Source organism: Phallusia mammillata, chromosome 7, assembly GCF_965637545.1.
Source record: "Phallusia mammillata chromosome 7, kaPhaMamm4.hap1.1, whole genome shotgun sequence".
Lineage (NCBI taxonomy): Eukaryota > Metazoa > Chordata > Ascidiacea > Phlebobranchia > Ascidiidae > Phallusia > Phallusia mammillata.
The window spans coordinates 12,424,785-12,440,164 of record NC_137258.1 but is presented as its reverse complement, the minus strand read 5'-3'; the positions used below and the strand labels follow the sequence as shown (position 1 = coordinate 12,440,164).

The following is a 15,380-nucleotide window of genomic DNA, read 5'->3' as shown; positions in this document are numbered from 1 at the left end:
ACTCTAAATATTTTGCACTTGGAGGCATCGCGACTTGTGTTTTCTAGATTCGTATTCGTATTGTATTTTGTTCACGTGCACTTGGACGCAACACACATAGTAACACATGATGGTAAAGTGGCATCAAGTCACAGCTGCAAAACCTAGCGGTGGAATATACGCTAAAATATTAATCAGAGGGGGGAAGCAACCGTAAAAAAACGCAGTAGCTGTAGGGGAGACCGGGGATGGTTCGGACGTTTTTTTTAATTTAAATTTTGGTTTGTTGTAAAGGGTGATCCTTTGCCGAAAAAGGGTAGGAGTGTCGTTGCCAAAGCAAACTAATGCATGTAAAAGGACAAATTCCTAAGGCTCTCAAGAGTCCGATGTTGCCCCGGTACCGGGGTAACATCGGACATGGCCGGGGTTACCTCGGACAGTATACGTTTTTTTGTTTTATTCGACACATTTGGTAAAAACGACAAACGAAATAATAACGAATCATCTGATATACAAGTCGACTAGGCTAAGCTGGCACTTTAGCGCATGTTAAAACAGGAAAGGTTGATGGGAAATCTTAGGGCACTCATTTGCCTTTTGGATCCCACGACTGATACGGGATTTGGCAGAACCATGACAACCCGGTTACTTTCCACGACGTGGATGTCTTCTACTAGCGGCTCAACGAATGAATTCACTGCTTTGGGGTCGGTCACGCACTTGGCTCGCTTCATGCAATTAAAAAACTGCGGGCCCCCTATATCTAGTGCTTGGCCCGCCTCTCGCAAGGAAAAACTGCGGGCCACTATATCCCGTGCATGTCGCGTCTCTCGCAGGGAAAAACCACGGGTCCATTATATACAGTGCTTGTTGCGTCTCTCGCAAATATAAAAACTGTGGGCCCGCAGTTTTTTCTATTGCATGGGGCGTGCCAAGTGCTGGGCCTAGCGGGCCAAGTGGGCCCGCAGTTTTAGACGTGACCCCTTGGGGTTCTTTCTGTAAAATTTTATGTCGAGACCTTTTTCATTTGCGTATTCTTGTGCCAATCGGCGAGTCGCTTTTGGAGTCAAACCATAAAACATTTTTGAACAGTTTAGCAAGTAATCCGCCAACGACTTTTCCTGCGAAAAATCTTTTTCTGTTTAAAATTAGGAGAATATGAGGCCAATGCACCACATTTTTTTATGTCGTCGGACATAATCTGATAGGGTTGAGCGATTAACTCCGTGCTCAATGGCACTCTGTCTGTGCGAGTATCCATCTTCAATAACTGCCAAAACAGCTTTTTTCATTTGGTCGCTTGAAGCATACTCTCCTGTCGTCTTCCTTTTAAACGTTCTTACCATATTTTTTATGATCTGAAACTATTGTAAGCATACAATATAATACACTTACTTCAACCGGGGATATGTCAGACACGTTGCGACATAAAAAAGCAAAAACATTGCCGCCTGTTTACCTCCTGCTCAAAATCAACGTTTGCTTATTGAAGTGTTGCTTCTAAACTACGGCTTCCACCACAAAAGAATTACTTTCGACTACCAGCAACCAAACTAGGCTATACCCTTACAACCAAAAATTTTAAAAGTAGATATTTCTGTTAAACCAGTGGTTCTTAACCTTTTTATCACGGCCGAACCCCTACGACAGTGGTTCCCAACCGCCGGTCCGCGTAAATATTTTGTAGGTCCGCAAACTATCTTACTTTAAGCCAAGCAACTTTTTAAAGTGGAGTGACATGTAGGCCTATTGCAAAGTTGTTGGTACCTGCGAAACTCATTTTACGCTTGGCTGTAAAAACTGGGTTGATATCCGTAAAATTGGTCAATAAAGCTTTTGTGACGTTTGTGATTGTTTTGTCATAAACTGTGTCTAGCATTCAACAAACAAAGTTATTCTTCGCTTTTGAGATGAGATTCATACTGGAAGCGAAACAACAGCAAACATCCCACTAACATTGTTTTTATATGTAAATGGATTGGCGTTTTGTTGTTTTAGTTGAGTTGATTGCCGTTTAGTTGTAATTTTTCGTCCTAAATACATCGGCTATGACTAAAACTTGCATTATGCTGCACAAGGACAACTTTGGTGAAAAAAAAGCTTTCAAATATCTGTTGCATTTACTACGATCTTTTAATTGTTGCCGGTCCGTGGATTTTTTGTTACAATTTTACCGGTCCCACGGTGTAGAAAGGTTGGGAACCACTGCCCTACGATATACTTCAGGTCGAACCCCAAAGTTACATTTTAGGTTTTTAACCCAAAACCTACTCCCTTTGTTTGGTGGGTCGTAATTAGTTTTTGTTTAAGCGTAGTGGCAACAGTTACTGTTTGTCATTTTGTTAAATTCTGACATAATAATACAAGCAACTTGTTTCAGGGTTGCTTTAATTCCGGCAATTTTTATTTTTTATTTTTACCAAAATCAAGCATTGTATTTTTAACATCTGTACACAAACATGAAAAATATAAGTAATAAGTTTTTGTTGCCAACAAAATTTCGTTGTTTTTCTGCTCACGAGCAACGCTCACAGTGCTCTTTGTTGCGTCAAAAAAAGAAAACAAAACCTAAGTGCAGGGGTGCACAACCATTTTGCTACGACAGCCGCATCGCAGATTCTTATTTTACCAACGGCCACCATTTACCTCAGGGGTGTCCAACCCGTGGCCCGCAGGAAGGTTCTGATTGGCCCGCGCGGTATTTTTCGAAATGACTTGTATTATGAACTTTAACGCCTGTGCAATTTATGGCGATCTTACAATCCGAGGATTGGCATTTATTGTTTGCTTTATTTCTTTGTTAATAGAGTAATACACAACTGTTCAAGTTACTTTTATTGCATCACAATGCACATTGTTACGCATCACAATTTCTGCATTGTTACGTCTACAATCTTACTCTTGCTTCAAGAGTCAGTCAATATTTCTTGCTTCATTGTTGTACATCTGATATCAAACACTTGCGCAAAACGCATTCAGCAGTGAAATATCTTACGCACTCTGCAGTGATATAGATTATGCCAAATAAGAAACGAAAAGCAAGTAAAGCTAACAGAATATACTAAGAAAAGTGGACATGTGGACAGCCATTTTAAGATTACAAATTAGCAGTAAACACTCAAGTGGCCCGCGCAATCATTCGTAAACCGCATGTGGCCCTTTGGCCAAAAAGGTTGGACACCCCTGATTTACCTGCTTTTTTGTTTTAAAATACTTGGTTTTTATATATACAGTCAAACTTCGATACCATGCCACCTTGCTATTATGCCACCCTCGCTGCTATACCATTTTTGATCGTCACCAACTAAATTCAATAGAAAATATATTTACTATGCCACCCCTTACCCTTGATGGTAGAGCTACTAACACCATCCGTTTCTCCTGATCCAAAAGTGCTCAATTTTCGATAGGTAGCTCTACCACCCTTGATACTATGACACATGAGAGTACAGTATTACTGTATTAACGGTCTGGTCATTGGCGCCGAGTAGGCGGTGGCGGGGTGGCGCCGCCACCTTGGGTTTGTAAAGCACGGTGGCGGCCACCGTGGAAACTTTGGTTAGTTTATAGCGGTATCGTACGAAATATCGTAAAATCTAAATCGCCTTACCCTTATTTAAATGTATGCACTTTCCCTGATTGAAACAAAAAATAGGCAATGTAACCGAACATTTTGTTTCTTTCAAATCTTTTAAAAATTCAAATGACAAGAAATATTTTTGTCAAATTTTCAGTTTTTCAGTTTTTTCTCTGTTAATTTATAATGCAACAAAACTGTTCTGGAAAATTACCAGTGGTTTAAATTCTTGCTGTTGTGAAATGCCAAAGAACTCTATGGAGTTCTTTGGAAATAGGACATAGGTACTAGGTAGTAGGTACTCATTATTGGTAAGCACTTAATGTAAAGCGGCAGGTCCTGAGTTACGGTTGATACACAAAAATAACAATCAAAATGAAAGGCGCTTATGACGTCATAACCACACTCCCGCATTACTTGTTTAAGCTATTTGCCACTTGTTACACAGGGTAAATGATGCGGTATAAACCTTTTTTGCTATATGTTTCAATATTTTTATTGATTTTTTTAAATAAAAAGTTAGTATTTAGATGTAAAACAAGGATAAATGAAAAAGATGGTCGCTGTCAGACATTAAAGTTGCATAATTAGGTTTTTGAGTGTTTGACATCATACAAAATATTATTTTAATTAGGACCAATGTTGGTTCATTGCTACAATCCAAATTTCTATTCTTATACCCAATGTGGAGTTAATCCAGTAAAATTGCACACAGCATTTTTTGCATTTTGGCTGCATAAAATGTTAATGTTTGCTATCGCTTGTTTGAGCTTTTTCCTGGTCACTTCTAACTTGTATAGCAATGTTACAAAAAAAAACTGTTGCATTATTTTTATTTTGCAGCAAAGTACAATGCAGTACATAGTTGTTAAAAACATCACACACAAATTTAAATTACAGTATAAAACACAGCAGAACGAAACTCGTAAAAGATAAAATAATGTCTTTCATTTTGCAAATGAGAACATTTGTTCTCCAGGGATGCTAAAGGGATACTACCACATGCAATCTATTTTGCAATTTACTGTTGGCTAAACACAATTAAAGAACATAATTATGCAGAAAGTTTGAAAATTCATTTTCATTGTTGCTTTACTTTTGAAGTTGGTTTTAAATTTCTCAATTAATATGATGTTGTAGTCTTATAATAGTAGTAAAAATTTGTAGATTGTTTATACTTTTGTTAAGCTTTCTCTTTTTTTTCTACAATTCACCATAGTATGCCTGTCATAAAATGTTTAGTTGGGTTGGCTTGTACAGATATTTTTAGTTTGGGTAAAATAGTGGTAGAGCTAGAGCATATTTGCACCTCTTGGGTCACATGCAAACAGCAAGCATCCTGACAATGACAAAAAAGAAAGGAAACATTTCAAAGTAAAACTGATGTAAAATACTGCAAAGTTTGACTGGAACTGTACTTGTCACACTTTTATCCCGTAACTTGTGTATTTGGAGCAACTTGGAGGTTTATCTGAATTGCCGGAATTTTTCAATTTGGGAGGTTTTTGTTTAAAAGTAACAAGTTTGGTTTTCAAAACCATATAATAAAGCCGATTTTAGATGTCCTTTATCACTGACTTTGCTGGTGTTTGGCAAAAGTGCTTTTCCTTGTGAAGATTTGATAAGTTTTGGCTATGACAGTTCTGTTGGTTGGCATCCAGCAGGTATATGAGATAAAAGATTGATCATTAATAGAAAGTATCTGTTCTCCCAGTAAATCTCTTATTTATTTATCTAAAACAAAAGTAAAAAATAGGTAGTGGCATGTATTATTAGGAATTAGGATATGAGAGACATGCATTAGCTTTTATGAAATTGGGCCATACACAAACTTACCACAAGTATGATGACATAGTTGGCGCAGAAGTCATAGGACACAACAGGTTTGTTTAACAGCAGCGCTCCTGTATGTACAGATAAGTCTTAAAATAAACATCTTTACTTAAAAATGATGCAATAATCACAAAATGATTACTTGTTACTTACCACTAGCAGGCTACAACTTAAAATCGTAGAATCGACTACTGTACGGTATAATTAGGCGTATCACAGCATTTAACAAAATGGACTGCGACGTTTTAAGCCTAAAAAGCGAAAACCCCTTGCAAAAAGGATTTGCTGACTTTTTAAAAATAACTTACCGGCCGTTGCAACACATTTACCTCTAATTTGCTACAGCGAATAACCTCGATAGGGGTCACGCACAAAAAGGACGGTGTCTTTTAACTCAGCTAATTGACTATTTTCGCTTAATCACTAGTTTAAGAGTTTACCTGGGCTTAAAGCACCATTTTTAGTATTTCGCGCCAAATTCGCTAATTTCTTCTTGACAACGGTAACTCAGGACCTGCCGCTTTACATTAAGTGCTTACCCTCATTATTATTGACCGTGAAACTGATGTCCAATGAACCGTGAAAATTAAACCATCCATATGTACATTCAATCTTTTTTTCCAAATGCTATTCGGTTGTTATTCGTTTGTTGCAGTTGTGCCCAGGTTGAAGTAGATAAACTTTCGTGTTGTTAGGAAAATGAGTTGTTGTCCTGAACCTTAGTCATATATTTACGATATGAAAGGTTCAACATCTTCAAAGAATTTTCATTTTGGATCTCATGTTGAACGATTTTATGAGATGTAAATTAACTCACTGACACTGACTCACTCTTTCACAGTCAGACAGATACCATTTTATGTCAGATTTTTTTAAGGTAAAATGATTATATTGATGTAAGCAGACACTAATTTTCTCAATGCTTTGTTGTGTTAAACAAAAAGAACCTTTTTCTTGTGAAGTTTCATTGCTGGATGGAAGCCATGTCACATTTTCTAAAAATCAAAATATTAAGGTTTGATTTCTTTTGACTGGTTAGCTTGTTTTTATTTACAAATATTTTATCTGTTACTATTTGTGCATAGGTGACTAGCAAGGGACATGTCTTACTGGAAGTTGTTTGCCATCACCTCAATCTCGTTGAAAAAGATTATTTTGGAATCAAATTTGTTGATCTAAGTTACAACAATGTATGTATTATTTCGGCAAATTTTATTTTTAAATGTAGCATGTGTAATTTCACATATTTCATAGGCTTTTATTGGCATTTTTTTAAATATAGAATTTAAACCATTTCTGTGGTAACAGTATTTCTCCATTGTGGATTGAATAAACAACAAACTATTATTTTATTAACAGAGATGGTTGGATCCAGCTAAAGCACTGTGCAATGATGAACAGCTTATGAAAGGTAGTGTGCCGATTTGTCTGCACACATCAATAATGTTGGCAGATTTATTTTTGTTCAGTTTAGTTCAATGTAATTTTAACCATTTCTTGCATTTGAAATTGATAGGTTTGGTGTGAAAGAACTATGAAAATAAAAACACCTACATCATGACTACTGCTTTCAGTGTTATATTACTTTTTTTTTAATCCTAAATATGAAATTTTTATAACAGCCAATACTATAATCAAATATTTTATCTGTAGTTATATCAGCTGGTCAATGCAGTTTGAAATTTGCTGTGAAGTTCTATCCCGCTGACCCATGTTCATGCAAAGAAGAGGTCACCCGCTACCAATTTTTTCTTCAATTGAAACAAGATATTCTTACCTCAAGACTTCCTTGCTCTTGGAAAAAGGCTGCTGAATTATCTGCTTTGGCATTGCAATGTAAATCAAAACATTTTTAAAAATACTTTAATTATGCGATGTATCAAATTAAACCCTCCACTCTGGATTTTTAGCTGAAATTGGAGACTTTCACCCATCGGAACACAAATCAGGATATGTTTCTGAATTTCGCTTTGTTCAAAACCAGGATGAACAGTTTGAATATGAAGTTGGAAGATTGCATGCCATGTTTAAGTATGTATTAACAAGCGTTCAAAATTGTCATGTTCTGTTGGAAATTTGTGACATTGCATTTTTTATGTAGAGGCTTGGTGCCTGCCAGTGCTGAAATGCAATACTTGCGTAAATGTCGACAGCTTGACATGTATGGAGTAGAAATGAATCCTGTTAAAGGTGATGCTGGAATGCAATTTATGCTTGGCATATCTCCAAGGGGCATTGAAACATTTAAAAACAAATACAGGATAGCTGTTTACTACTGGTAAGTGTAATCCACTCTTGTATTGCGAAAGAGCAAATTTATTGAACACTATTTTGGTTACAAGCAACTTGTGTGCTTAAATGTGTGACAATGTGATGTTTTTTGTTTCACAGGCCAAGAATTACACTAGTGGATTACAAAGATAGACGCATGAAGATTACTGTTAAAACTAAGCAGGTAATTGAGTGCAATTACAAAAACATCATGTACATGTGTTTAAGGGGTTATTTTCAAAATTGTAGGGAAATGAAAGCATACACAATTTTGAGCTAAGATCAAGTGAGGAATGTCAGCTGATATGGAAAAGTGTTGTGGAACATCATGTATTTTACAGACTACCTCAAAATGTTGTCAACACCACATGGAACAACAAATTCAGGTATTTGCTAATTGCATATTGTGCACTTCTGTTATGTATCATGCCCATGACACTGAATTTAAACCAGGTATAGCGGGCGAACTGAGGCAGAAATTTTGCAGTCAGAGGTTGAGCGTGAGGAGCCAGAAGTTCACAGAGGAAGCAGTAAGCGGTATCCCCCACGATCTGCCAAGGATGGTGAAGGTCACAAATTTTGTTTCATTTGCTGCCAAAAAGTTGCTTATAGTTTTTGCATGTATATATATTGGAGCAGTTTGTAGGATCTATCAAGTGCATTAAACTTATATGGTTTTGTTGCAATAAGAAACAAAATGTAGTGCTGCACTAATGAAATTTGTACACTAAGGTATGTCTTCAAAGATTTTTCGGCTTAATGATAATTAATCAGAATAGTTGAGCCACTTTCAGTTTCCTAATTAATTATCAACAAACGATTGTTTATTATACCATTGAGTTGGTATGTCTGACCATTTATGGAAATACATCAGTAATTTGAAATATTTCAAGCCGAGGCATCAAAACCAATTAAAAAATGATGAAGATAACAAGATTTTGTATTTAGGCTCAAAACTATATAGCAGGGGGGGGGGGGCAATCTGCGGCTCTTTGAGCCTTTGATTGCGGCTCTTTAATGTTGCACATGCATTGCAGTTGTCTGACCAGATGACAAAACAATGCATTATATTACGTATTAACAATATACTGGCTCTTCATAATAACCAATATACATTCTGAAAAATGACAAGAACATTATTGTACAGAAGCGTGCTAGCTTGTGCATTGCAGTCAAATATATTGTCAGATTTAAGCTGTAAGTCAAGGCTGACATTACTTATGCTAGCAATAATTGCAAAGTTTAAACCTGTGTGTCTTATCTGTCAAGCTTCGCTCAATCATTACAAAACTAGCAACTTGAAACGTCATTACGAAGCTAAACACAATAACTTTCCCATCATATCAACACCTTGCAACCCAGGCGGATACTCACAGTATCACCACACAACAATAATAATTATTTGATAGCGTACATGTCATTGTGAGTGAATAAATTCGTTTTTGATTTTTTGTGCTGCGGCTCTTTAAACTAAGTTTTGTGATATACGGCAAGAGCATGAAGCAGGTCTGGCCACCCCTGCTATATAGGTTTAAACTTCATGCAAAACTTGGTTTGTTGTTACAATTGTCAATGCAGTTTAGGGTAATGATTTGAACCAAACTTTAACAGCTAATAGGCACACCTTATGCTTTCTGTTTGTAATGTTTTTTTTTTGTGAAAATGCCATTTTTGTCCCATTTAGTTAAAGATGAGTCATTTAAATGTGCATTGCTCACACTAAACAATGGAATGTTTTTTGTGTTTTGACTTGTTATTTTCTACCAACAGAGGTGGTAGCTAAGGAAAATATTGAAAACAACAACAAAAACATGACAACTACACAAAATGATGACAGACAAAATACACAATGGAATCAAGTCATGGAAAAAAAGTAATAGTTTTTTCTTAATCTGTCAATTGCAACTAAAAGTAGTTATGTTACAAACAAACTTACAGTCCATAAAGTTTGGTGTTTGGTGTTATACAAGCCATCGCGAAAGTTTCATGTTTAATCAAATATACACAGAGGCATGTTCAGCGTGTCGGATGTTGAGCAAAACATGGCCGTTAAGTACATGACACCGAAAAGTGAAAGGAGGGAAAGAAACAGACAATTACAGTCACTAAGCGACACTGAAAACAGGAATCGCAAACATAGGTACACTTTCCAATTTATTTTTATAAAAATTATGTATTTTGAAATTTATTCATTAAATTTTGCATGTGTATATACCAGTTAAAGGTATTTAACTTTGGGTGATTACAACTGTATGTGTTTAATTGGTGCACTTTAAATCGCGAAAACTTACTGTCACTGTTTTTTTAGATCAGGCAGAGGTCGATCAAGTGGGGAAGAATCTGACAGTCCAAGTAAGCGACGAATTCGATCTAGGGCAAGACAGAAACATTCCAACTACCAAAGTGATGCCAGTGATGTGTCTCACAGAAGAAAGTAAGTTTATTGTTATTTGATTTGTCCCACCCAACATACTTCATATTCAACCTATTCTAAGAAAATTTGGTTTTATTAGACAAATGTAATCTTTAGATTTTTTTAGTTTGAAAACTCCTATTTGAACATTTAATTTGGTAGGGATTTATGTTCGTAATGTAGGTCAATCATTGTGCATCACTGCTCTTAGTCAATAAATCCAGAAAAATTATCATGTCATAAACATTGTGGGGGTTGTATAAGTCTCAAAATTAGGTTTATGACTTCCTAGTAAACAACAAACATAATGTGAGATGTCGTGAAAAACAAGGCAATGGTGCACAAAGAACACAAAAACATATCATGTATTGTGTTTTTCCATAAAACTGCAACAACTCAAAATAAGACAGCAAAGTTGTTGTTGGCTGCAAATGTGTGAAGTGGAAACAGTGCAAAAATTATGTGTGTAAGTCGTAATTACCTGCTTCCACAAAGTCGGGCCTCGTCGGACTTAGTGTTTTATCACTACCTTGTCGCCATTACGTATGCGTCATAAAACCTCGTCGAACAATCGCAGTGACGTCATTACGAAGATGCCTGCTCGTTGTGGGTTAGTAGGAATTTACAACCTTACGCACCATTGTACTAATATTTTGCTCAATGTATACTTCTGTGAAAAAATCATGTCATCGTTTTTTGCAATAAATATGGCTTTCCTTAACTGTTGTTGCTAGTAATTCTCAAATACACGGTTTAAAATGCACCGTCTTAAACGTTGTTTTGTCGTTCCTAACGATAAACATTGTTTTATAAAAAAAGTATCGGGCTTTTGTTGTCAAGTTGTCACCCAATAGTGTGAAATTCAATGTGCGTCAACAATTTTTAAATTCAGTCGCACGTGTCTTCCACGTCTGGTACACAAATATAATGGTTGTATTCTGCCCGGTATTTGTTTTGATACGTTTTAATGATTTATTTGTTCTAGTACCATTTTTTTGATACTCTGTATTTACTCCGCAGTGTGTATTCTTACAATACCATCCAATTTAATTATTAGAACTATATGCACAATGTGTTTACGCCCAAATATGATCTTGTGTTTGAACGTAAAATACAAACAAAAGTAATTACCTGAGATTGGCGCGGCAAGTTTTTTGACGTCATACCGATAATCTTCCCTAATTACTGCGCAAAACCGGCAAAGTGTTCGTACGTCATCACATTCCACTCTTGATCCTCAACAGGCGCCGCAATTACCACACAGACACGGAAATGGGCAACAGAGTGAGATTGGATATCGAGAAATCTAAGCGCCGGCAAAATTCCATCTCATCTCCGCAATCTGAAAGTCGCTCGCAACGGAGACAGAAAAGGTATGTTACCTTGATAACAAACTTTAGGGAAGAAACTTAGCAAGTGGTCTCGGTCTTTTTATTTCGTCGTCCGGTGATGTGTTTTGGTCACGAGGCATTTTAGTTAGCTCGCTTTCAGGTTGTGAAAATTTACGTGTTGATAACTTCATACTACTCCATTGTTCTGTATGTATGTATAATAAACCGGTTTCAAGACACATTTCAGACCTAATATATCCTTATCATGTCTGTGTTTTGATGCTTTGGTCACTTCGTAAGAAATTTGTCATTCAAGGTATGTCATGTTGAAAGCATCTCATTTAGCACGTCGAAATGTCGAATATTTATCATAAAAAATGCTGGAAGAGCAATACTCTTTTATATATATTTTTGCCATTTCATTTGTTTTGACTAAAAGTCGAGGTGACAACAATTATGAATTGCTTTAGGCAAAATTTTAATGCAATGTTTCACTTTTTGGTCAGATTATCTCGGGAAGACGAAGCGGCAAGGCAACAGTTGTGGCAACATTTCAGGTAATTATCAAAGCACCGTCTGTTAAGCGCAGGAATTTTATCAGTGGATGTTTGAAGGCAACTTACCGGCGAGTCACTCCACCAAGCTCCCTTAAACACGCACCGGTAGTTGACTACGTGAAATTATGTTGTAGATCAAATGTCATGATTCTTGCGGAATGTGTGATGTGCGTTAGCATAATTTTGGGAGAAAAGTGTAAGGTTTTTTTAATCCCCCTTGTCTGCTAGTGCTAGCCTTTGTCACATTTTAATTTTATTTCCTGCGAGTTTAGTGCGGTAACATGGCCAGATGGGTACGGTTTTAGAAACTCACGTGACATTTTAGGAAAAGATATGCAGTAAACTTCAAGTCAATTTTTAAATGTAATTATTTGGAATAAAGCGCACAGAGCAAGAACGAAAACTATTAGCCCTCACAAATAAACAAAACTTTATGCACAAAACCTAAATCTCTCATCAAAGCTCAAATTTTAATGAGTGTATGGGTTGTTTAAACTGTGGATATTTTAAATAAAGTTACATAAACTTTCTTTCAGGCGTGATGTTGTTGAACCCACAGAGCCGACAGATGCAATAATTATGAATGATATTTCCTACACCGAAGTGAAGTAAGTGAATTAAATTCTTTGCCCACTGCTGCACGAGTCAATATTTGTATTTGTTTCTTTGAAGAACTGAGGGCAACCCGAATCCGAGCCGACGTCACAGACACAGATCAACAAATAAAAGATCGAGTACGGTGTCCGGATTTAGGTGTGTGTTTGTTAATACCTTGCCGAGAGGCTTGTTTGCTTTTTGGACTTGGGCATTTTTTGTTGGTTACGGATGCTCAAGTTATGGAAAAACTATTTCGCATCCCAAACACTTTGGCGAAAATTCGCCTTTTCTCACTTTGAGTGTTTTTGGATTTATTAGTTATAGAGGTAGCTGGATTGAATGAAAACAAATGTCAACTTTAAAAATGTACCAACCCGAATAACGGAACATTTGTAATACTTCACATCACTCTGGATTTTTGCTATATCTGAACATAAAGACTTTTTGAATTAAACAGAACTATGTGCAAATTTATTTCAGTGCCTTGACCTTGGATGATGGCATGGTGTCACCCCTCCAAATTACCACCACAGTTCAACAAGAAAAACAACGCTCCATGCAGAGCAATGGACACAACCACCACCATAAATACAAATCTCCACAGAAACCTGGCAAAGACTGGGATACGAAAACCTCGTTATCAGGTAAAATTGAATTTCGCATTTTTATGCATCTACCGAAATTACATCATAATGCGTTACAGTAGATTGAATTACCGAAACAAAAAAAAACGTTAAACTGGCAATAAGCGGTTTTGCTGGTAGAGTTAGAGATTGGCAAGGGTTGACATTAACTCAAATCAGTGGTTCCCAACCTTTTTGACGAATTCCTCTCTTGTCCGTTCATAATATTTTCATTCCTTCCTAATAGACTACATTAAAAGTTGACCATAAAAAGATCTTTAAAAATTGGGTCTGTCATCAATTTCACAGGTTTTGTTCTCAGAGCTTAAGTGTCCATTTACAAACCAGACATAAAAAAGTAGATTCCTCTCCTAAAGTTTTCAAATTCCTTCCGATTGGGAACCACTGCTCTAAAGGGTTAGGCGAAAAGAATTTGCACAAAAACTAGTAACATTCACATGGCAAAGTACCGAACGTGCCTGCAGTTAGCATACATTGCTATTTTGCAAAACTGAACACGGTGTTTATGTTAAAAGTGGAAGACTTTCGTTCTGTTTCGTCCGTGGGTGGAAAACATCATCGATCCCGTCATCATAAAACAAGGACGCCTGCAACACCCGAAAGCGCACAAAAAAGAAATATTGACTTTAAACCTGTGTACAGTGAAATTTGAAACCGTTATCGACGCTGTGTTTGTTTATTTTTGCAATCCGATACCCTTTACATGTAAAAATCATTCCAACAGTACACAACGTACGTCGTGATTTAAACCGTGACATTTATATGCTCATGTATTGTGCTGCTGCTTTGGCTATGTGCAGTCGAACAGTATTTTGTTGAACTCCCGTTTGTGCCAATCCGCTGTGTTAATTTACGTCATAGCAGCCTGTTTTTAGTGCTTTCGACCTTAGTTTTAATCCTCATGTAATTGTAGGCTCACCGCTGTAAGTAGATTTAATCTCTTCGATCAGAAACAAGCATGTGCCTTGTTGCATCAACTTGCTTGTACAGCTCGTTAACGTTTCCGAGCGTCCGGCCAAGTGCGTTAGACAACATTGTACCCCAGGGCAAAGTTGTTACATTTGAGATTCTATTGTTTGTGTGACAATTAGCCAAGTTCAGACCAAATTGGCGTGGTATCCTTTACAACAGAACCGTGCAACCAGATATTTGCCCTACTATTTTCCCCCTTTCTTAGTATGGAAAACGCTTTCAACCTAAAACACATTGTGTCTGTATTTTTTATCAGTGCTATACGATTACACTTAATTGTCAGGATCAACGTTGCGCTGTTATGTATTGCTAATGGTGCTTTTACGTCCACCAGTTGTGCAGCTTATTTTATGTTCCACAAACTGTGGCATTGACGTACTAGTTTGAGTCAAGTGTTAGTGTTGTAAAGTTGTGCATCCTTCCACATACATTTACTTTTATATTGCCTTTGTACGATTCCGAATGAGCATGGTTGCACTTTTGTAACTTCCAAACCCTAAAAGAAACTCTATTGACTTGTATGTTGTGATCTTTATTTTCTAAAAATGCAGTGTATTTAAAATAATTTTACAAGAAGTTATGTGCATATATCCATTTTAATCTTGGGTTTGCACCGGATTTATTTGAACTGCCGACAGGTTCATTTTGCAATATTAGTGGAGAGTTTTTGTTTAACTTTAGGCTAAAACAGCCCAAGTACCAAATTCCGTTGGGGGATCGCTGAAATGAGTGGTCCCTTATCTGTTCGCATACTGTTTATTTGTAATTTTTGTCTAATGCGGGTTTCCACGTGTTTGCATCACCCCAAAACAGTATTTGTAATTTTTAGTTGGATCAAACGTTATACAAGCCCTAAAGATAAAAAAGCAACCATATGTGTTTAAAATTTTCGTCGGATTGGCCCAGTCCCAAATATGTGTTCAATCATAGAGAGGTCTAATAGGAGTGATGTACTGGTTTCAAACCACCCATGAATATTTCTTTTTGCAGCATCATTTTCAGTTTAGCACAAGGCATACATTATTGTAAAAAATTCTAGTCTGCAGTGGGATTCGAACCCCCCTATTTTGGGAGGTCAGATTGTTCGATTGAACACATCCCAGTTATGCCTTTCAGGTTTCCTTAACACATAAGGGTAATTCCCTTGACTGTATTACGATTTCAATTCTTTTGCTGAAGATAAGGGCTTTCAAACAAAATCATTCC

General features: G+C 36.7%; 1 protein-coding gene and 1 long non-coding RNA gene across 3 annotated transcripts; one reads left to right on the top strand and one right to left on the bottom strand.

The window, feature by feature from the left end:
* Positions 1–4,372: 4,372 nt before the first annotated feature.
* LOC145237797 (uncharacterized) lies at positions 4,373–5,691 on the bottom strand. 2 transcript variants are annotated; one of them, XR_013862037.1, is made up of 3 exons: positions 5,543–5,691; positions 5,393–5,478; positions 4,373–5,290 (listed from the first exon to the last, which is right to left on the bottom strand). It is a non-coding gene; the product is annotated as an uncharacterized LOC145237797 (long non-coding RNA). The 2 variants fall into 2 exon arrangements; XR_013862036.1 differs by having other exon boundaries at positions 5,393–5,460.
* Positions 5,692–6,142: 451 nt separating this feature from the next.
* LOC145237795 (band 4.1-like protein 4) lies at positions 6,143–14,695 on the top strand. Its single transcript, XM_080100784.1, has 18 exons — positions 6,143–6,404; positions 6,475–6,579; positions 6,749–6,800; positions 7,043–7,225; positions 7,300–7,420; positions 7,491–7,667; positions 7,781–7,844; positions 7,910–8,046; positions 8,114–8,229; positions 9,431–9,533; positions 9,669–9,800; positions 9,969–10,094; positions 11,318–11,446; positions 11,911–11,961; positions 12,498–12,569; positions 12,634–12,714; positions 13,039–13,202; positions 13,718–14,695. Exons 1-18 carry the CDS (start codon positions 6,309–6,311, stop codon positions 13,852–13,854), a joined length of 2,046 nt encoding a protein of 681 aa, XP_079956910.1. The 5' UTR covers positions 6,143–6,308; the 3' UTR covers positions 13,855–14,695.
* The last annotated feature ends 685 nt before the right edge of the window (positions 14,696–15,380 follow it).

Bases quoted from the DNA above. Each gene is read 5' to 3' on its own strand.
- LOC145237795 (XM_080100784.1), top strand. From the start codon at position 6,309: ATGCTTTGTTGTGTTAAACAAAAAGAACCTTTTTCTTGTGAAGTTTCA. The intron at 7,668-7,780 runs GTAAGTGTAATC...TTTGTTTCACAG, and splicing joins AGGATAGCTGTTTACTACTG to GCCAAGAATTACACTAGTGG. The intron at 9,801-9,968 runs GTACACTTTCCA...CTGTTTTTTTAG, and splicing joins AACAGGAATCGCAAACATAG to ATCAGGCAGAGGTCGATCAA.